Raw genomic sequence first — 15,536 nt, forward strand, 5'->3', positions numbered from 1 at the left:
GCCCGACAGGAAGTTGTGACCGTGCTGCCATCCTCATGTAAACATCCCAGGCACTTTGACTCTATTTCGGACACTTAGTATTTTCCTTCTTGGTCCCGCCAGCATGTTGGCCACCATCCTCCTTCACGGTTTCCGCCTGCCTGTGGGCCTTTACGAGCTTCCCAAGCCCTGAAAGCATCAGGAGCGGGGTTAGGGCGCAGCCCGGAGGTCCGCAGGTGAGCAAGCAGGCCGCTGGGGACCGAGGCTCGCACGTGGCCGGGCCTCGCGGGTCCTGCGCTCGGGGCCGCCCGCTCTCCCACCGCCCGGAGGCCGGACACGCTAAGGCGCCTATGAGACCGGCGGCGGCGCGGACAGCCCGGCGGGGCGGGGCCGGGTGGTCCCGGCGGCGCCGCGGCCGGGCGGGCAGGGGCGGGGCCGGCCGGGGGAGGCGGGCTCTGCGGCGCCGCGGTCCCCAGCGCCTCCGCTCGCGGCTGTGCGGAGGTCTCACCATGCCCTGGCGTTGCGCGGTGTCGGCGGGGACGCGGCTGATCCGGAGTGGGAGCTGCTCTGCAGGGCGGCACGGCGGGGCGGCGGGAGCCCACAGAGCTGCAGGAGCTGCAGCCCCTGGGTACGCGGCAGGGCTGCAGGACAGGCCCTGCGCGCGCGGAGGCCTCGCGGGGACTTGGATGAAGCGGGTGGCTGGGGCTTCCTCCCGCGCCGGGTGGGCGACTGGGGCCCTCGCGCCGGCGCTGAGTCCTTACCAGCGGAGGCCCAGGATGCAAGGGGAAGCGGTGTCCTCAGCGGTTTTATCGATTTAAGGATCCCGGGACGCCTGGGTTAAAAGTACTCGAGTCGTACTGGCTTGGACCACCCTACTGTGGGTTGCTAGATAAAAATACAAGACGCCCTAATGATTTGCAGTTTCACATAAACAGCGAATGAATCTTAGTATAACCATGTCCTAAGTATGGCACTGGACCTACTGAAAACGAAGGGTATTCATTGTTCTAATTTAATCGATCGCCCTTTGTTAAATCTGGCAAACCTTACCGCAGGAAGTGAAGGCGAGGATCCTACTAAATGGCCAAGGCTTTGAGGATAGCGACTGTGACTTTCACGTAGATGTTGCCGGTTGCCTCTGGCTGGAACACGGCAATGTTTCCATTCTTACCCTGCTTGGAGTACCCCGCGGCAGCCAGACTGGCGGCCAAGACCCACTGACTGCCTTGGCTGATATTGAACCCGCCCACGCCACAGGTGTCTGTTCAGCCAGAGGCTACCTGGGGTCTTTCAGGGCCCATCCATCCTTGGGCCTTGTAATCTTTCCTTATAGATGATCTAGGAACTAGTTTTGCAAGATTGTAGGGATTTTGCAGAAGGAGCTACAGAGCCTCTCCTGAAAGCGCTAATCACTATTTGATTGACAGGTCCTTGAGACCCAGTGGTTCCCTTGTGTATATATCGCAGATATATATAGCACTTTACTACTTACTGCTGAATAGATGCTTTATCAAATTAGTAGGCTTTTTATCAATGCTGAAGTGAAATGATTATTGTGCAGTTACTTCCTTCGTGGATGCCCCTTTCCTTAAAAGCTGGTTTTAGCTTTTAGGAAGCTCAACTAAAAATTGAAGGGGAAGGGTACGTTCCAGAAATTTGACAGGGAAGCAGGTGATATCTTAGAGTACATCTAGCTCTCTCCCTAGCCAAGAAAACATTCTCAGGAAAGTTCTACTGGAGCTGATACTTCAGTAGTAAATGCCTTAGTAAATGGTTTGGGGATGACAGTTGAGTACCCCACGTGAGATGAAAGGGACTTGTTTTCTTAGTTGATAAGCCAAATAAAACTGCAAATTTATCCTATCTAGAGTTCCTTAGGTCCAAGTCAGCACCGACTGCCTAGCCTTTTCTGTTAAGTCTTTACAAACTCAGTTTTTTCTTCTCAAAGCTGCCTCCTCCTCATCCAAGGATAACATGTACTTGAAAAAGTCATTTAAAATGGAATCTCCTAAAACAGGACTAAAATTTCATGCTGTACAATTTAAAAAAAAATTTTTATATGTTGATAGACCTTTGTTTTATTCATTTATTTATATGTGGTTCTGAGAATCAACCCCAGTGCCTCACACATGCTAGGCAAGTGCTCTACCACTGAGCCACAACCCCAGCCCCACTATACAATTCTTTTAAAAAAAGAAAAAGCTTTGCCATTTGTGGTGTTGCACACTTGTCATCCCAGGGACTCAGGAGGCTGAGACAAGAGGATCACAACTTTGAGGCCAGCCTCAGCAACTTAGCAAGGCCCTAAACAACTTGGGAGACCCTGTCTCAAAATAAAAAAATAAAAAGGGCTGGGGATGTGGTTCAGTCCTTAGGTGATCCTGGGTTCAAACCCCAGTACAAAAAAAAAAAAAAAAAAAAAAAAAAAAAAAAAAAAAAAGCAAGCTTTGGAACCTTTGAAATATGGCATTCATGTAACAACTAAAAACAGTTTAATTTCATATTTAGTGACATTTTTATTTTAAATAACTCATGAAGAATGGAGCATTGATTTGGATGGGAGCATTTTTTTCTTATATCAAAATTTGAATTTTGCAATATAATAATAAGGAAAACATTTAGAAATAATATTTGAGCTTTCAGTCCTTTGTTCTACTCTCTCTCTTTTTTCCAAGACAGAATTGCCCAGGCTGGCCTTGAACTTGAGATCCTCCTGTCTCAGTAGCTGGAATTCCAAATCTATGCCACTATACCCAGCTTGTCCTACTTTATTACTCCTAAGATTTTAAAATAGTTATCTTAGAAAACATTTATTATATCAATTCTTTTTAAAAGATTAGTGATTTCATTCTGCAATTAGTTTGCATCATGATGTCTGATTTGCTTCTACAATGCAGTTGCATGGCTGAATATAAAAGATGAGTGGATAAAGGAAAGAAAGGTTCTAGGGCTAAGAAGAGAGATATGTTGATGTTTAACTGGTCAGTTTTTAGTGACTATTTTCCTGTTCATGAATGCCTCCTTTTACAAGCTCCCAACAGCTGGGTTTTAGATAATAAATACTGAGATAATCAGGAACTAATAATAGTAATATCACATGTTTTTGAACTTTACTGTGCAGAAGGCACAGTTCTGCTTTCTGCATATAAATTTATTTAATCCTCACAAAACTCTTTGAGGTGAAAATGATTCTTGTTCATCAGATTTTGTGGATTGGAAAACGTAGGAGCTGTAGAACCTTGTTCAGTTACCTATTTTTCTTAAAATTCTTGAATCTCTTTGAGAGTTCATTGCTTCAGATGTTCATGGAATTTTTGCATATTTTAAAGAAATGAAAATCATGTGTTTTAACCCATGGTCAGGCCATTCATAGGACAGAATGTTTGAAATTTGGTGGTTATGGATTTATGAGAAAGGTTGTGCTGAATTTTAAATACAGTAAATGTGATTTTATCAAGTGAATAAGGACCATAGTTAAGAACACAGGTCCTTTTGGTTTTAGTAACCTAATGCTTTGTAAATAAATTGATAAGTAAAACTTTTTTCTATTTTATGTATTTGAATGTTTATATTTAAGGTTTTGAAATGGAACTTGTGGTAGATTATCATTTAATGAACTGCATTGCCTTTTTAAATTCCTTTTAGGATGGGAAACAGCACATCATCATCTTTGGGGAAGTCAGAAACTACTCCTGTGAACCAAATCCAAGTGAGTGTTGTGGGAGGTACACGAAAAATTTTTTTCTCTTCAGAAGAATTGTCTTACCCATTTACTATGCATATTCGCTGTCCAGACATGACAAGTTCAGCAGATGAATTCCTAAATGGATATTTATTTTGAAATCTGTTATCATAATTTATGTGGCAAAGAAGTCCTACATCATTTTGGTAGTCAGAATTTATGAGATTTCTTTATTTTGGTACCAAGGATTGAATCCAGAGGCACTTAACCACTGAGCCACATCCCCAGCCATTTTATATTTGGAGATACAGGGTTTCACTCAGTTGCTGAGGCTGGCTTTGAACTTGTGAGTCTTCTGCCTTAGCCTCCCTCCTGAGTCGCTGGGATTACAGGCATGTGCCACTGCACCTGGCTGAGATTTATTCTTGATGGAATTTATACTCCATCAAAGAGTATACTCCAGGTTGGATCTCTAAGGCTGTTATCTTTCATCATACCCACCTCAAGCCCACTGTTGACCCAGTCAAGCTGTCCATAGTCAGGGGGACTGTTTAATTTTGACCTGGGCAGTTAATAGCTTGCTTTCTTTCTTTTCCTTTTTTTTTTTTTTTTTTTTTTTTTTTTTTGTTATACCCAGTTACATTTTATTTCAGGGAAAGCATAAGATCAAAACTAGCCAAAGGAAAAGATACAGAGAACAGATTTTTCAAGGGTGCTAAATATGAAATTCTCATCGCCCTCAGAATGCTTTACTCTTCCGATACTGACGGTGACATCTGTCGAGTATTGTCAAACAGGGAAGGTCGTCTGAGATTCAGTGTCCAGAGTTTTTACTGAAGCTTCATTACTTAGGGTGTGGGTGATGGATTTGTTGTCCAACTGGTTGAACTCAGGTCCAGCCCCAACTCCATTGTTTGAAGGTCAGGTTTTCTAACCTGGCCTAGGGGCCTGCCATGCATTACCTGCTTAGTACAAACATCAGGTGTGGGCTGAGAGTCCCTTCACCCACCATAAATAACAAAGACACTCATGTCACTCAAGAAATTCCAAAGGTTTAAGGGCTTTTCTCCAGGGACAAAGGCCATACCTCTGTTTGGGTAAAATCAAATTCTTTATTAAAACCCCCTTTTTTTTTTTGTACCAGGGATTGATCCCAGGGGTGCTTAACCACCAAGCCACATGCACAGCCCTTTTTTATATTTTATTAGAGACAGGTCTCGCCAAGTTGCTTAGGACCTCACCAAGTTGCTGAGCCTGGGTTTGAACTCATGAGCATTCTGCCTCAGCCTCCAGAGTCAGTGGGATTACAGGCGTGCGCCCCCACATCCAGCTTACTAACCTTTTATCTACTTATAAAAAATAGTAGCTACTCAGAGTACAGTGCATGTTACATGTAATAGCTATCATAACACTGAACCTAGCATGCAGTAGTTACTGCATAGATGGTTCAGGGATCCTGTATACTTCTGTGTTCTTGCTTTCTTCTCTTTCATGGTCAATCTTAGTTAATTCTGCCTCAGAAAAACTTTCCCATATGTATGCATATTTTTCTTCCCAGTAGCTTATAAAACATTCCCATTGTTTTCTTTCTCTCTCTTCTTCACCACCTTCTACCACCACATACAAAAAATTCTGCCCTGGTGGTCAGAGGTGTAGTGGTAGAGAGCTTGCCTAGCATGCTTGAAGCTCTGGGTTTGATCCCCAGCACTGAAAAAGATTAAAAAAAAAAAAAAAAAATCTGTATTTAGTTGAATTCATGGCTGTTGAATATAATGGCAAGGGTGGAAACTTACTGTGAGGGGACTGCCTCTTTTTTGGGGGGGTGGTACCAGGGATTGAACTCAAGGGCACTTGGCCACTGAGCCACATCCCCAGCCCTATTTTGTATTTTATTAGAGACAGGGTCTCACTGAGTTGATTAGCACCTCACTTTTACTAAGACTGGCTTTGAACTTGGTCCTCCTGCCCCAGCTTCTGGAGCCACTGGGATTACAGGTGTGCTCGCCACGCTGCTGGGCTGGGATTGCCTCTTAAAATAAAAATAGACCATGATGATTCAGGAAAACTTGGCACTGTCACCTTGAGTTCCAGCTCACTCTGGAATTATCTCATCCAAATCATGGCCTCAGTGAACCTATAACCCAAGGCACCATGGTGGAGGCAACATGACTGGTTTTGGTGTTGTGAGGGGGTTAGGTCAAATCCAAGTATTGCAAACTTCTCAATCTGTTTTGTCATCTGTAAAATGGATTAATACATCTCTGGTATGGCTGGCCCTTCCTGAGGATTTTACACTAAATATTATGAGAAAGCATTAAAAATAAACTGGGTGCATGGCCCATGCCTGGAGGGTGAAGCAGAAGGATTTGAGTTAAAAGCTAGTCTCAGCAACTTAGCAAGACCCTAAGCAACTTAGACCTTGTCTCAAAAAATTAAAGGGGCTGAGGATATAGCTCAGTGGTAAGTACCCCTGGGTTCAATCTCCCCAAAACAGATCAGCTTATAGTTATGCTGTATGACTCAGGACTCTTCTAACACCCAAGGGTGGGTGTAACTTCTGAAGTACTTTGGGTATTCTATGTTGTTTTTCACCTTCATCATCAAGGTGCTGCTTATGACTCATATAAGAACAATCTACACACATGCCTAAGTGCCAAACCTATCTGTTTAAAATCTTTTCAAGGACCAGGATATCAAAATATTTAGAAACAAAGAACAAAAAACAAACTTTAAGGGTCATGTAGATACACAGCATTCTCAGGCTTATTGGTTAAAGTCCTGGAGAGTAATTTCCAAACCAGGCTGGTATTAAAAGAACCATTGTAGATTTTTAAAAAAAATCGTTTCTCACCTCTGCTTCAAACCCACTGAATCAGCATTTCTGGAAGTAGCTTTTCCAGGACCAATAATATAAGAATTCCTTATCAATATAGTGCCGACAGCTCTGTACTACAAAGATATATAGGACTGAATGGAAGTGGAGGAGGAAGCTGTTGTCTATACCTGGATTAGTGAAAGCCTCGTTTTAAGGAGAAATAACATCATTGAAAGTTATTAAGAGGTAAGGAGTTAATTCCTTTTAACACCTGCTCTTGAGAAGCAGTGTAATAGAGATTACATGTCTAGACTATAGAGTGAGATTTGCCTGAGCTCAAATCTCAGTTCATCTATTGATAGCTGAGGACTATTAAGTTTTTTATCTACCTCTGTGCCTCATTTTCTTTTGATACTGGGGATTGAACCCAGGGGCACTTAACCATTGAACCAGTCCTTGTTTTTCATTTTGAGACAGGGTCTCACTAAATTGCCTGTGGCCTTGCTAAATTACTGAGCCTCAGCCTTCGTAGCTGCTGGGATTACAGGTATGTACTACCACGCCTGGCTGTGCCTCATTTTCTTCACCTGCAAAACTGAGAAAATAGGACCTACTTCAGTATTAATTTTCAATGATCTAGTAAAGTGCTGAGAATAGTGCTCTGCACACCTAAGTGTTGGATGTTCACAAATTGACTTACTGTTACTTGTTAGTGTCATTACTATACCTTGCCAGGCACTTTCTGTTTGTTACATCTTTGCTTCTTCTAACATCCCTTTGAAATGAATAATATCCTCACTTTGCAGATGTTAAAACAGATGATACCTAGTTTGATTTCCGAGTTATGAGACCCGTAAAATTCACTTTTTCCACTCTGTTACCAATTTCTTTCTAAAAGGTAATGTTCAGAATTAAAATGATTTTTTTTTGGTTTTGTTTCAGGAAACAATTTCTGATAATTGTGTAGTGATTTTCTCAAAAACATCCTGTTCTTACTGTACCATGGCAAAAAAGATCTTCCATGACATGAATGTCAATTATAAAGCAGTGGAACTGGACATGCTTGAATATGGGAGCCAGTTTCAAGATGCTCTTCACAAAATGACTGGTGAAAGAACTGTGAGTATATCCACAGCTGTGCAATCATAATTAAGTGGGGACTGGGATCACCTAGAGACTAAATTTTGTGTTAGGAAAAGTGAGCCAGATGTTCTCTGAAGATCTTATAAGGATAAAGAAATGGCAAATTTGGAAACCAGAGTCTTGTAATAGGGAAAAGCAGAGTTAATTCATTTTGTTTTTATTTTTACTGTGTGCTTGCTTGGGCATTGGGATTACAGGGGATGATGGTGTTATAAGCACTTATCTATGGTTTTTTAAGGTCCTCTTTCAAGATAAAGGTATTATTCCTTTTTTTACTTGGACAGTACAAAGAGGGATCAGTCTTCAGTTACTGTGCTAATAGGAATGCTTTCCTCCTCTATGTTTACTCTTTATGGATTTTTCTAATATGCAACACCAAAAAAATACACAATGTTGCCATTTTCCTCTTTTATATTTGAATGGAAGTTTATGATATACTTTTCCCCTTTAGTGAATATATGTAAGAAAAAACTACTTGAACATTAAATACTTTTAGTTTTTTATTATATACCGTAGTGATTATGAGGAAGGCCTTTAGAATCAGATTTTCCTGAATTTGAATCAGCTCATTTCATGATTGTCATCTTGGGCACATTCTTCATTTTCCTCCAAAATCAGGCTAAAAATAGTACTCAGGTATGAATGTCAGCAATTATCAGAAATGATTTCATACTTCTGACAATAAGGTTAGGCCTAATTTATCTTTTATTTTTCTAACAGGTTCCAAGGATATTTGTCAATGGAACTTTTATTGGAGGTGCAACTGACACTCAGAGGCTTCATAAAGAAGGGAAATTGCTACCACTAGTTCATCAATGTTATTTAAAAAAGAGGAAAGAATTTCAGTAATGTAGGTACTCACCATGACTAGTAATGTTAATGTGACAATACCTGATAATGTCTTTTAAATATTTGAGGATGTTTTAAATATGTGAATTATCTTCATGATTAAAAATAATGAAAAATAAATTTGCTGTGGAAACCTCATCTTAATTGCCAATTCTTGAGTAAGAGATGGTATTTATAACTAAAAGGGTGGAGTTGTATCATAAGAATGCATTTAATTAGGAATTTATATATGAATTTTACAGCCTAGAGCTAGGAGGTAATAAGCATTTGAAATTCTTCATTCCCTACAGCATTCAGAAGTTAACTCCTTACCTTGTGCAGCTTTTATTAGTAAGGATTGATGTGATTTTCTTTCAGATTTAAGGTTCTCACTGAAAACAAATGTGAAATCAGGTAAGGATGTCTTCTACCATATTGTGAAAAGCCTTCACACTCTACTTCTAGAGCAAAAGACAAACTAAAATTCGTAGGATGGATGGAATGAATTTTACCTTAGGGAAACCAAATTACTCATTTAATGACATAAGTGTTCCAGGGAACAGAAATTAAAAGGAGGAAGATTTCAGCATTGTATAAAGATGACCTTTTGAAAACAGTTCAGAAATGAATTTAGAGGCACTTTTCCATTGAGATACATCCCTAGCCTTTTACTTTTTATTTTGAGACAGGGTCTTGTTAAATTGTCTAGGCTGGCCTCAAACTTGTAATAATTCTGCCTCAGGCTCCCCAGTTGCAGGAATTACAGGCATGTGCCAATGTGCCTCGTTCTTGATTTTAAATACTGAACTGTCAAACTGTCCAAATATTTTAAGGTTTTGGTGAGCATATTCTGATGCAACTTGCTCTCACCGTTTGACATTATGCTGTATCTCAAGACCTTATAACTTTTCAGGAAAGTTTCACAGGAATTTTGATAATTTCTACAAATTATTTGCCTAGTTCATTATTTTTGTTAGCATAACTTTTCCCCAAAACAACTATGAGTTAATCTTTTCATAAAAAATTGTTTAAAACTTAAGAATTTTACTAAATCTGTCTTGATATCTGTACTTACAGCTCTACTGGAAAAGAATCCCCAGCCATAACACTTTAATTAAATAATACTTACATGCAATTAGAGGCATTAAAAGGACAATATCAATTATCAAAACATAATTTTACCTTGTTAGTTATTAAATACTTAGATATAGAGCCTTAGATATAGGGCCTTAGATATAGAGCATATTATGTAGCCTTAAAGTTCTTTTTTTAAAAGAAATAAATAGACATTTATATGATGTGCATAGTATTTATTTGGTACCCCTATCAGTTTTTACAATAATAAACAGGTCGAAAATAGTTCACATAGTGCCCACCTGTACTCCACATCAAAAATGAATTACAGGTTGAGCATCTCTAATCCAAACATCCAAAATCTGAAATGGTCCAGAATTGGACACTTTGTGGGCCTGGACATGACACCACAAATGAAAAATTCCATACTTGACGACAGGTCACAATCGAAATGCAGGTGCATTAAAAGTATTATATAAAATTACCTTCAGACTATGGGTATATGAAATATCCTCCAAATATTACTTCTATGTATATGCAAATATTCCAAAATCTTGAAAAATCCCAAATGCTTCTGTCCTAAGTATGTCAGATAAGGGATACTCAACCTATATTCAGTAGGGTATTTTGCAAGGCTGGAAAGCAGTCAAGATTTCACAGTAGTGGTGAAAACTTTGATCATGAAATAAATTTAATCATTAACATATTCATCCATTCCAATCAGAAAACTGCAAAATTACATTGGGTGTATTATTTACAGTGAAAACTTGGAAGACTTGACAAAGCATCTATCAACAAACATAGAAAACTTCCCGTGGCCCCCCACTTAAGGATTCTTTCCTTCGAAATGAAATAAACACCAAATATGTTTGATAAACGTCAAACTTTATATACCTTTAAGCACCAGCTTGACAACTGAAAGTATTCTTTCAGTTTTATAAAATATTCCTGCTTTGAAAGGCAAAGTGAATGTAAAAATGTGAATGTAATCAAATCACTGACCTGGATATTATTATTGCAATGGTCTTAATGTTTTAATCTATATTCACTTTGAATTTGTAGGCTTGAAACAAAACATTTGCTTTCTGTTTCAAAATATTCCCTTAAAAATCATTTTTGGAACTGTACAACTGTATTTTTCATTCATAATGTTAAAATTACAGCTTGGTCCATGGAGGTCATGTTACAGTCATAAAATTCAGCTTCTTGGATAACTGGTTATACAAAACAATAAAAAACACTAAACTACCATAAAATATTACTGATGTTAACAGTCACATATGTATAACACATCAGTGTACCCAGAGTATCTTATTGAGTGTTTAAATTACTAATGTACAATCAGGTTTTAAACTTAACAGTTAAATTCTCATTCACTATGTAAAATTAAAAGGTCTAAAAGATTCTTTGAATTCTGTACTTCAGAAACATTAGAACACTATTAAGGCATCACTTAATAAACAGACCCCAAAGTAACTAGTATGCCTGTGCAGGAGAGCTAGTCATATTTTAAGGCAATCAAAGGGTCATTTTTTCACTTTAAGGCTCTTACACATTTAAATTAATTCTATGCAGACAACAGTCTTAATAATTTAAATATTTATCAAACAACCAATTAAGGACTCAGCCTTTAATAAAGCAAATGGACAGTTTGGAATTAGATTATAACAGTCCCCACTTCCACCCTCCCCCTTAAGATGATTCCATATATCTCATCCCTTTGGATAATTTCTTCATACTCACAAACTGGCAATAAAAATAAGAAAATTGAACTCAAATTTATGTCTTGTCACATCATACCAAATTATATATATATAGTTTAGAGTAACAGTGCAATAAAAATGTTTTTCCTCATTACTATCCACTAATTGTATAACATTTTAAATTTAATTTGGTTATGTAGGGATTCTAAAGTTTACATTGCAAATAAAATCTAATAGGTATTTTAAACAGAGGTTTCAGTAATGTTTGGATACACTATTCCAACAATTACATGTGGTAATATTATATACAAAATAGCAAAATTTTAACTTCATTCACTACCCTTGATAGTCCAAATGTTCATTAAGTGAAACCAGTAGAAATGTTAACTTATTTGCTATTTGGTTAAGTATAGATTTCTGCTAACTTATAAAGTGCAGAAATTTAAGTGTTTTAAAAGTAAAACTAAATGTCACCTACGTTCATTAAATAAATATGAATATAAGCACTAAGTAAAATAGAAGCAAGAGGAAAACACTCTTTACGATGTGAAACAAGCTTTTGTGGATTTTCATTGTAGTTAAAAATTCATTCTCATTTTAAATAATCACCTAAATTTCAGGAACAGAATTCTGCATCATATTCACTTTTTTGTTTTTGGTGCTGGGGATTGAACCCAGGGCCTTGTGCATGCGAGGTAGGCACACTCTACCAACTGAGCTATATCCCCAGCCCACATATTCACTTTTTTACCACTTCCCAATATACCTTGGTATTTTCAGTGATTAGGAAAGTGTGCTACTTATTATAATTTTATTCAAAAAGTATGCTTAGCTACATTAGTTTTCTACATAAAAATATTATCTTAGAGTTCACTTTTAAAAATTAATTCCATAATTTTTCAGAAAGCCAAATAAAAATGTACCAATTAAAAAACATTTAATTTCAATACAAGTTATTTACAAGGCTTTTTATGCTATAAGCTGTGTGTATTTATGGCAGGGTGCAGGAGAGATACTCAGTGAAATATTTAGTAAGCCAAGGATTTGACATTAGTCTTTACAGTTATGGAAATATGAACTGAGATATGCTATTTTCTTAAAGAGTAATTAATTACTTTTCGTTTTTGGTACTGGGTATTGAACCAAGCTATGTTCCCAGCTCTTTTTGTTTGAGATAGGGTCTTGCCTTTTGTTGTTGAGGGCATGTGCCAAGTTGCTGAGGCTGGTTTCAAACTTTTGATCCTCCTCTCTGCATCCCAAGTCACTGGGATTATAGCCAACGCACTTGGCTAGAGTAGTTAAATTATTTTCCTACACGTGCTTAAGCACTAGAGGAATTCCCTTCAATGCAGGTAGGTATATCTATAATTACAAATCGTGAATCACTGATTTTACTGAATGACCCCACAATTTCTGGAAACATCTGATACCTTTTTATACTATAACTTGATTTGGAGAGCAAATATACCAATCTGATTATTGTTTCAAGAGACCTGCCATTATTAATTTGAAAAAAATATGATCTTAAATCTGTATGAAACAAAAAGCCTGCAAGACATTTATCTCACTTAAATTTGGGTGACTTTCCTGTCATTTAATTACCTAGGTAGATAAGACTAGAAAAAGATGACAAAAATATAAGAAGAAAGGATTTTTAAAAGGAAAAAAAAGATAAAGGGAGCAGACATCAGGCACATACCAAGTAAAATCCAAACAATAAATACTAATTTCGTAGCTTACTCTATCAGTTTTTCTTCATCTTTCTTGTGCATGTTTATATTGAGGGTATATTACAGTACCTTAAATCACCCCATCTGTGCTGTGATCAAGACTAGACTTGAAAAAAGTGACAATGATATCTTAAGGTCAAAGTGAAACTCGACAAGAGATTATCATGATTTAGCCTTCATCTACTGTTTAGATATAACTTTACCACCTTTTAAACATCTCACTTGCCAGACCCTCAAATTTAATCAGTAATTCTGCCTTATCTTTTCAGAACATATTGTTTTTTTGCAAAATCTAGGAAAAAACCAGAACCCCAATAATGGCATTTCATCATTCATAGACTTGTTATTTTAAAAGCTCATACAAATGTTTAATAGCATCCTCTTAGAATATGGGTTTTTTATCTACCCAAGAGGATGTTAGTTAGAATATATTTCTTCCTTTAAAGGAGTAGTGAATTTTTAGTCAATACTTCATCTGTGAAAATCTTCCTTCTACATTTTTCCACTCTAAACAGCAACGTTTAAAAAAATTATTTGGCCTAATGAACTAGTTTCCTAAAACATTTTAATCCCTCAAAACTCATTTGTTAACAAGAATTTGTGTGTGTGTGTGTGTGTGTGTGTGTGTGTGTGTGTGTGTGTTGCTGGGGACTGAACTCAGGGCCTTGTGCATGCAAGGCAAGTACTCTACCAATGGAGCTATATTCCCAGCCCCAAGAATATTTTTAATTAAAAAAGTTCTAACTAGTATTGTGAACCCTCTTCCCAGTTTTAATTTTTAAATAATGAATCACTAATTCTTCTATGATCTAAGCATCAGAAACATTACTTTATGAAAACTACAAGAACTGAAACACAACAGGTTAAATTGGGTTACAACCACACAGTGAGAAAGCAAAAAAGAGGCTCCAATGGGGTAACACTAAATTTCATTCACTACCCTATGGCCACACTAACATTCTCTTAAAATAGTTACTTAACTAATATAACAGTCTTAATAAATAGAATTTCCAAGGAATTTCAACTAATAAGAAAAGGTGAGACTAAGGTTAATTTTTTATTTTATAATTACAACTATATTTTGGAAATATGTAATCACCCAGGAAGTAAAGTTTATTTTTCTTATTATTTTTTTTTTTTGTTGTTATTGTTTGTTTTTGTAGCAGGGATTGAACCTAGGGACACTTGCCCACTGAGCTACATCCCCAGCCCTTTTTAAGACAGGGTCTTGCTAAGTTGCTGAGACTGGCTTTGAACTTTTGATCCTCCTGCCTCAGACTCTCAAGCTGCTGGGATTACAGGTGTGCACCACCACACCCAGCTTTGGATTTTTTTTTGTTGTTGTTGTAGATGGACATGATACCTTTATTTTATTTATTTTTTATGTGGTGCTCAGGATCAAACTCAGTGCCTCACATATGCTAGGCAAGTGCTCTGCCACTGAGCTCCAGCTCCAGCTCTTTAGGATTGCTTTTAAAAGCAGTATTTCCCCAAATATTAATGTAACAGTAATCCTAGAAAATAAAGCTTGTTTATCACTCAAGTACATTCTATTTATGATAAGGTAAAGTCTTTTACTGTTTTTATAGGACTGTTATACAGCAACATAACTTATTAAAACATTAATTGTGCCTGAGGATTACTATGAATTAAAAATGATATGTTTACATCTGTTTTTCTGTTCTTAAAGCAATCATGTATATATACTTCCTTAAAAATTTTCCATAAATCTATTTTATGAGAATAATTCTATTATTCTAATTCGGTGTTCCCTTGCTGTGGGGAGTGAAAAGTGGAAGGGAATTGAAGAGACCAAGATTTGTAGGTCACTTACAGTGCTTGAGAATCAAATTCTGTTTTGAATCTGGGGTCTCCAACCAAAATTCAAAAGTTAGTTTTTAAGTTTCTAGGATTTCATTCAAGCTCTAAAGTGTCATGATTTGAAATTATGTTAAATTATTTAAAATTATGTTCTCTGGTAGTTTCTTTGTTTTCCTTTCATATTTGTCTTTCTTAAATCTTACTCTAATCCATTTAATTAGACCTATCTAAATGCTTCAAAAAGTCACCTCTAATACATTTTCCTGATGGGTTTAATACTAGATCCTAGATATACTATATTTGTATGAAAGTTCTATCTAAATAGCACATAACTGAAGAAGTAAACATTTATATCATATTCTATTTAACATTTCTATTATGAATAAAAAGATCATATTATTTTTAATTTTGGAAGATCCTGGATTCTTCAAATTTGATCTGAATATAATACCATATCAAAAGTGGCTGTTAAATTCATTCCATACCTGATAGAGGGTTAAAACCAGAAATGATGTATATGTGGGGTGGGTGATGTAACTAGCTTTGTGGACCAAAAATCTCTTAGGTAAATAAGTGCTACTAGTTTTAAAAACTGCTATTAGTTGCCTTGCAGGAATGGTTAAACATCAAAGCCAGCATGAATATGCCAAATGCATTCGAAAAAAAAAACTTTTTTCTTAATGTTCCTAGAGCCCCAACCTACCATGAAACAGAAGAAATATTCAAATCTTCACACTATTAAAGCCCTGCCTTTCCTCCAA

General features: G+C 37.2%; 1 protein-coding gene across 4 annotated transcripts; it reads left to right on the top strand.

The window, feature by feature from the left end:
- The first annotated feature begins 229 nt into the window (after positions 1-229).
- On the top strand, positions 230-14,288 carry GLRX2 (glutaredoxin 2). 4 transcript variants are annotated; one of them, XM_079107085.1, is made up of 5 exons: positions 408-607; positions 3,625-3,688; positions 7,419-7,595; positions 8,340-8,469; positions 8,826-14,288. In XM_079107085.1, exons 1-4 carry the CDS (start codon positions 489-491, stop codon positions 8,466-8,468), a joined length of 489 nt encoding a protein of 162 aa, XP_078963211.1. In that variant the 5' UTR covers positions 408-488; the 3' UTR covers position 8,469; positions 8,826-14,288. The 4 variants fall into 4 exon arrangements, with proteins under 4 accessions (XP_078963212.1, XP_078963213.1, XP_078963211.1 ...); XM_079107086.1 differs by lacking the exons at positions 8,340-8,469; positions 8,826-14,288 and adding an exon at positions 6,595-6,722 and having other exon boundaries at positions 230-607; positions 7,419-7,555; XM_079107084.1 differs by lacking the exon at positions 8,826-14,288 and having other exon boundaries at positions 8,340-8,588.
- Positions 14,289-15,536: the final 1,248 nt, after the last annotated feature.

This window comes from Sciurus vulgaris, assembly GCF_902686455.1.
Source record: "Sciurus vulgaris genome assembly, chromosome: 12".
Classification (NCBI taxonomy): domain Eukaryota; kingdom Metazoa; phylum Chordata; class Mammalia; order Rodentia; family Sciuridae; genus Sciurus; species Sciurus vulgaris.

Bases quoted from the DNA above. Each gene is read 5' to 3' on its own strand.
- GLRX2 (XM_079107085.1), top strand. From the start codon at position 489: ATGCCCTGGCGTTGCGCGGTGTCGGCGGGGACGCGGCTGATCCGGAGT. The intron at 3,689-7,418 runs GTGAGTGTTGTG...GTTTTGTTTCAG, and splicing joins CTCCTGTGAACCAAATCCAA to GAAACAATTTCTGATAATTG. The intron at 7,596-8,339 runs GTGAGTATATCC...TTTTTCTAACAG, and splicing joins AAATGACTGGTGAAAGAACT to GTTCCAAGGATATTTGTCAA.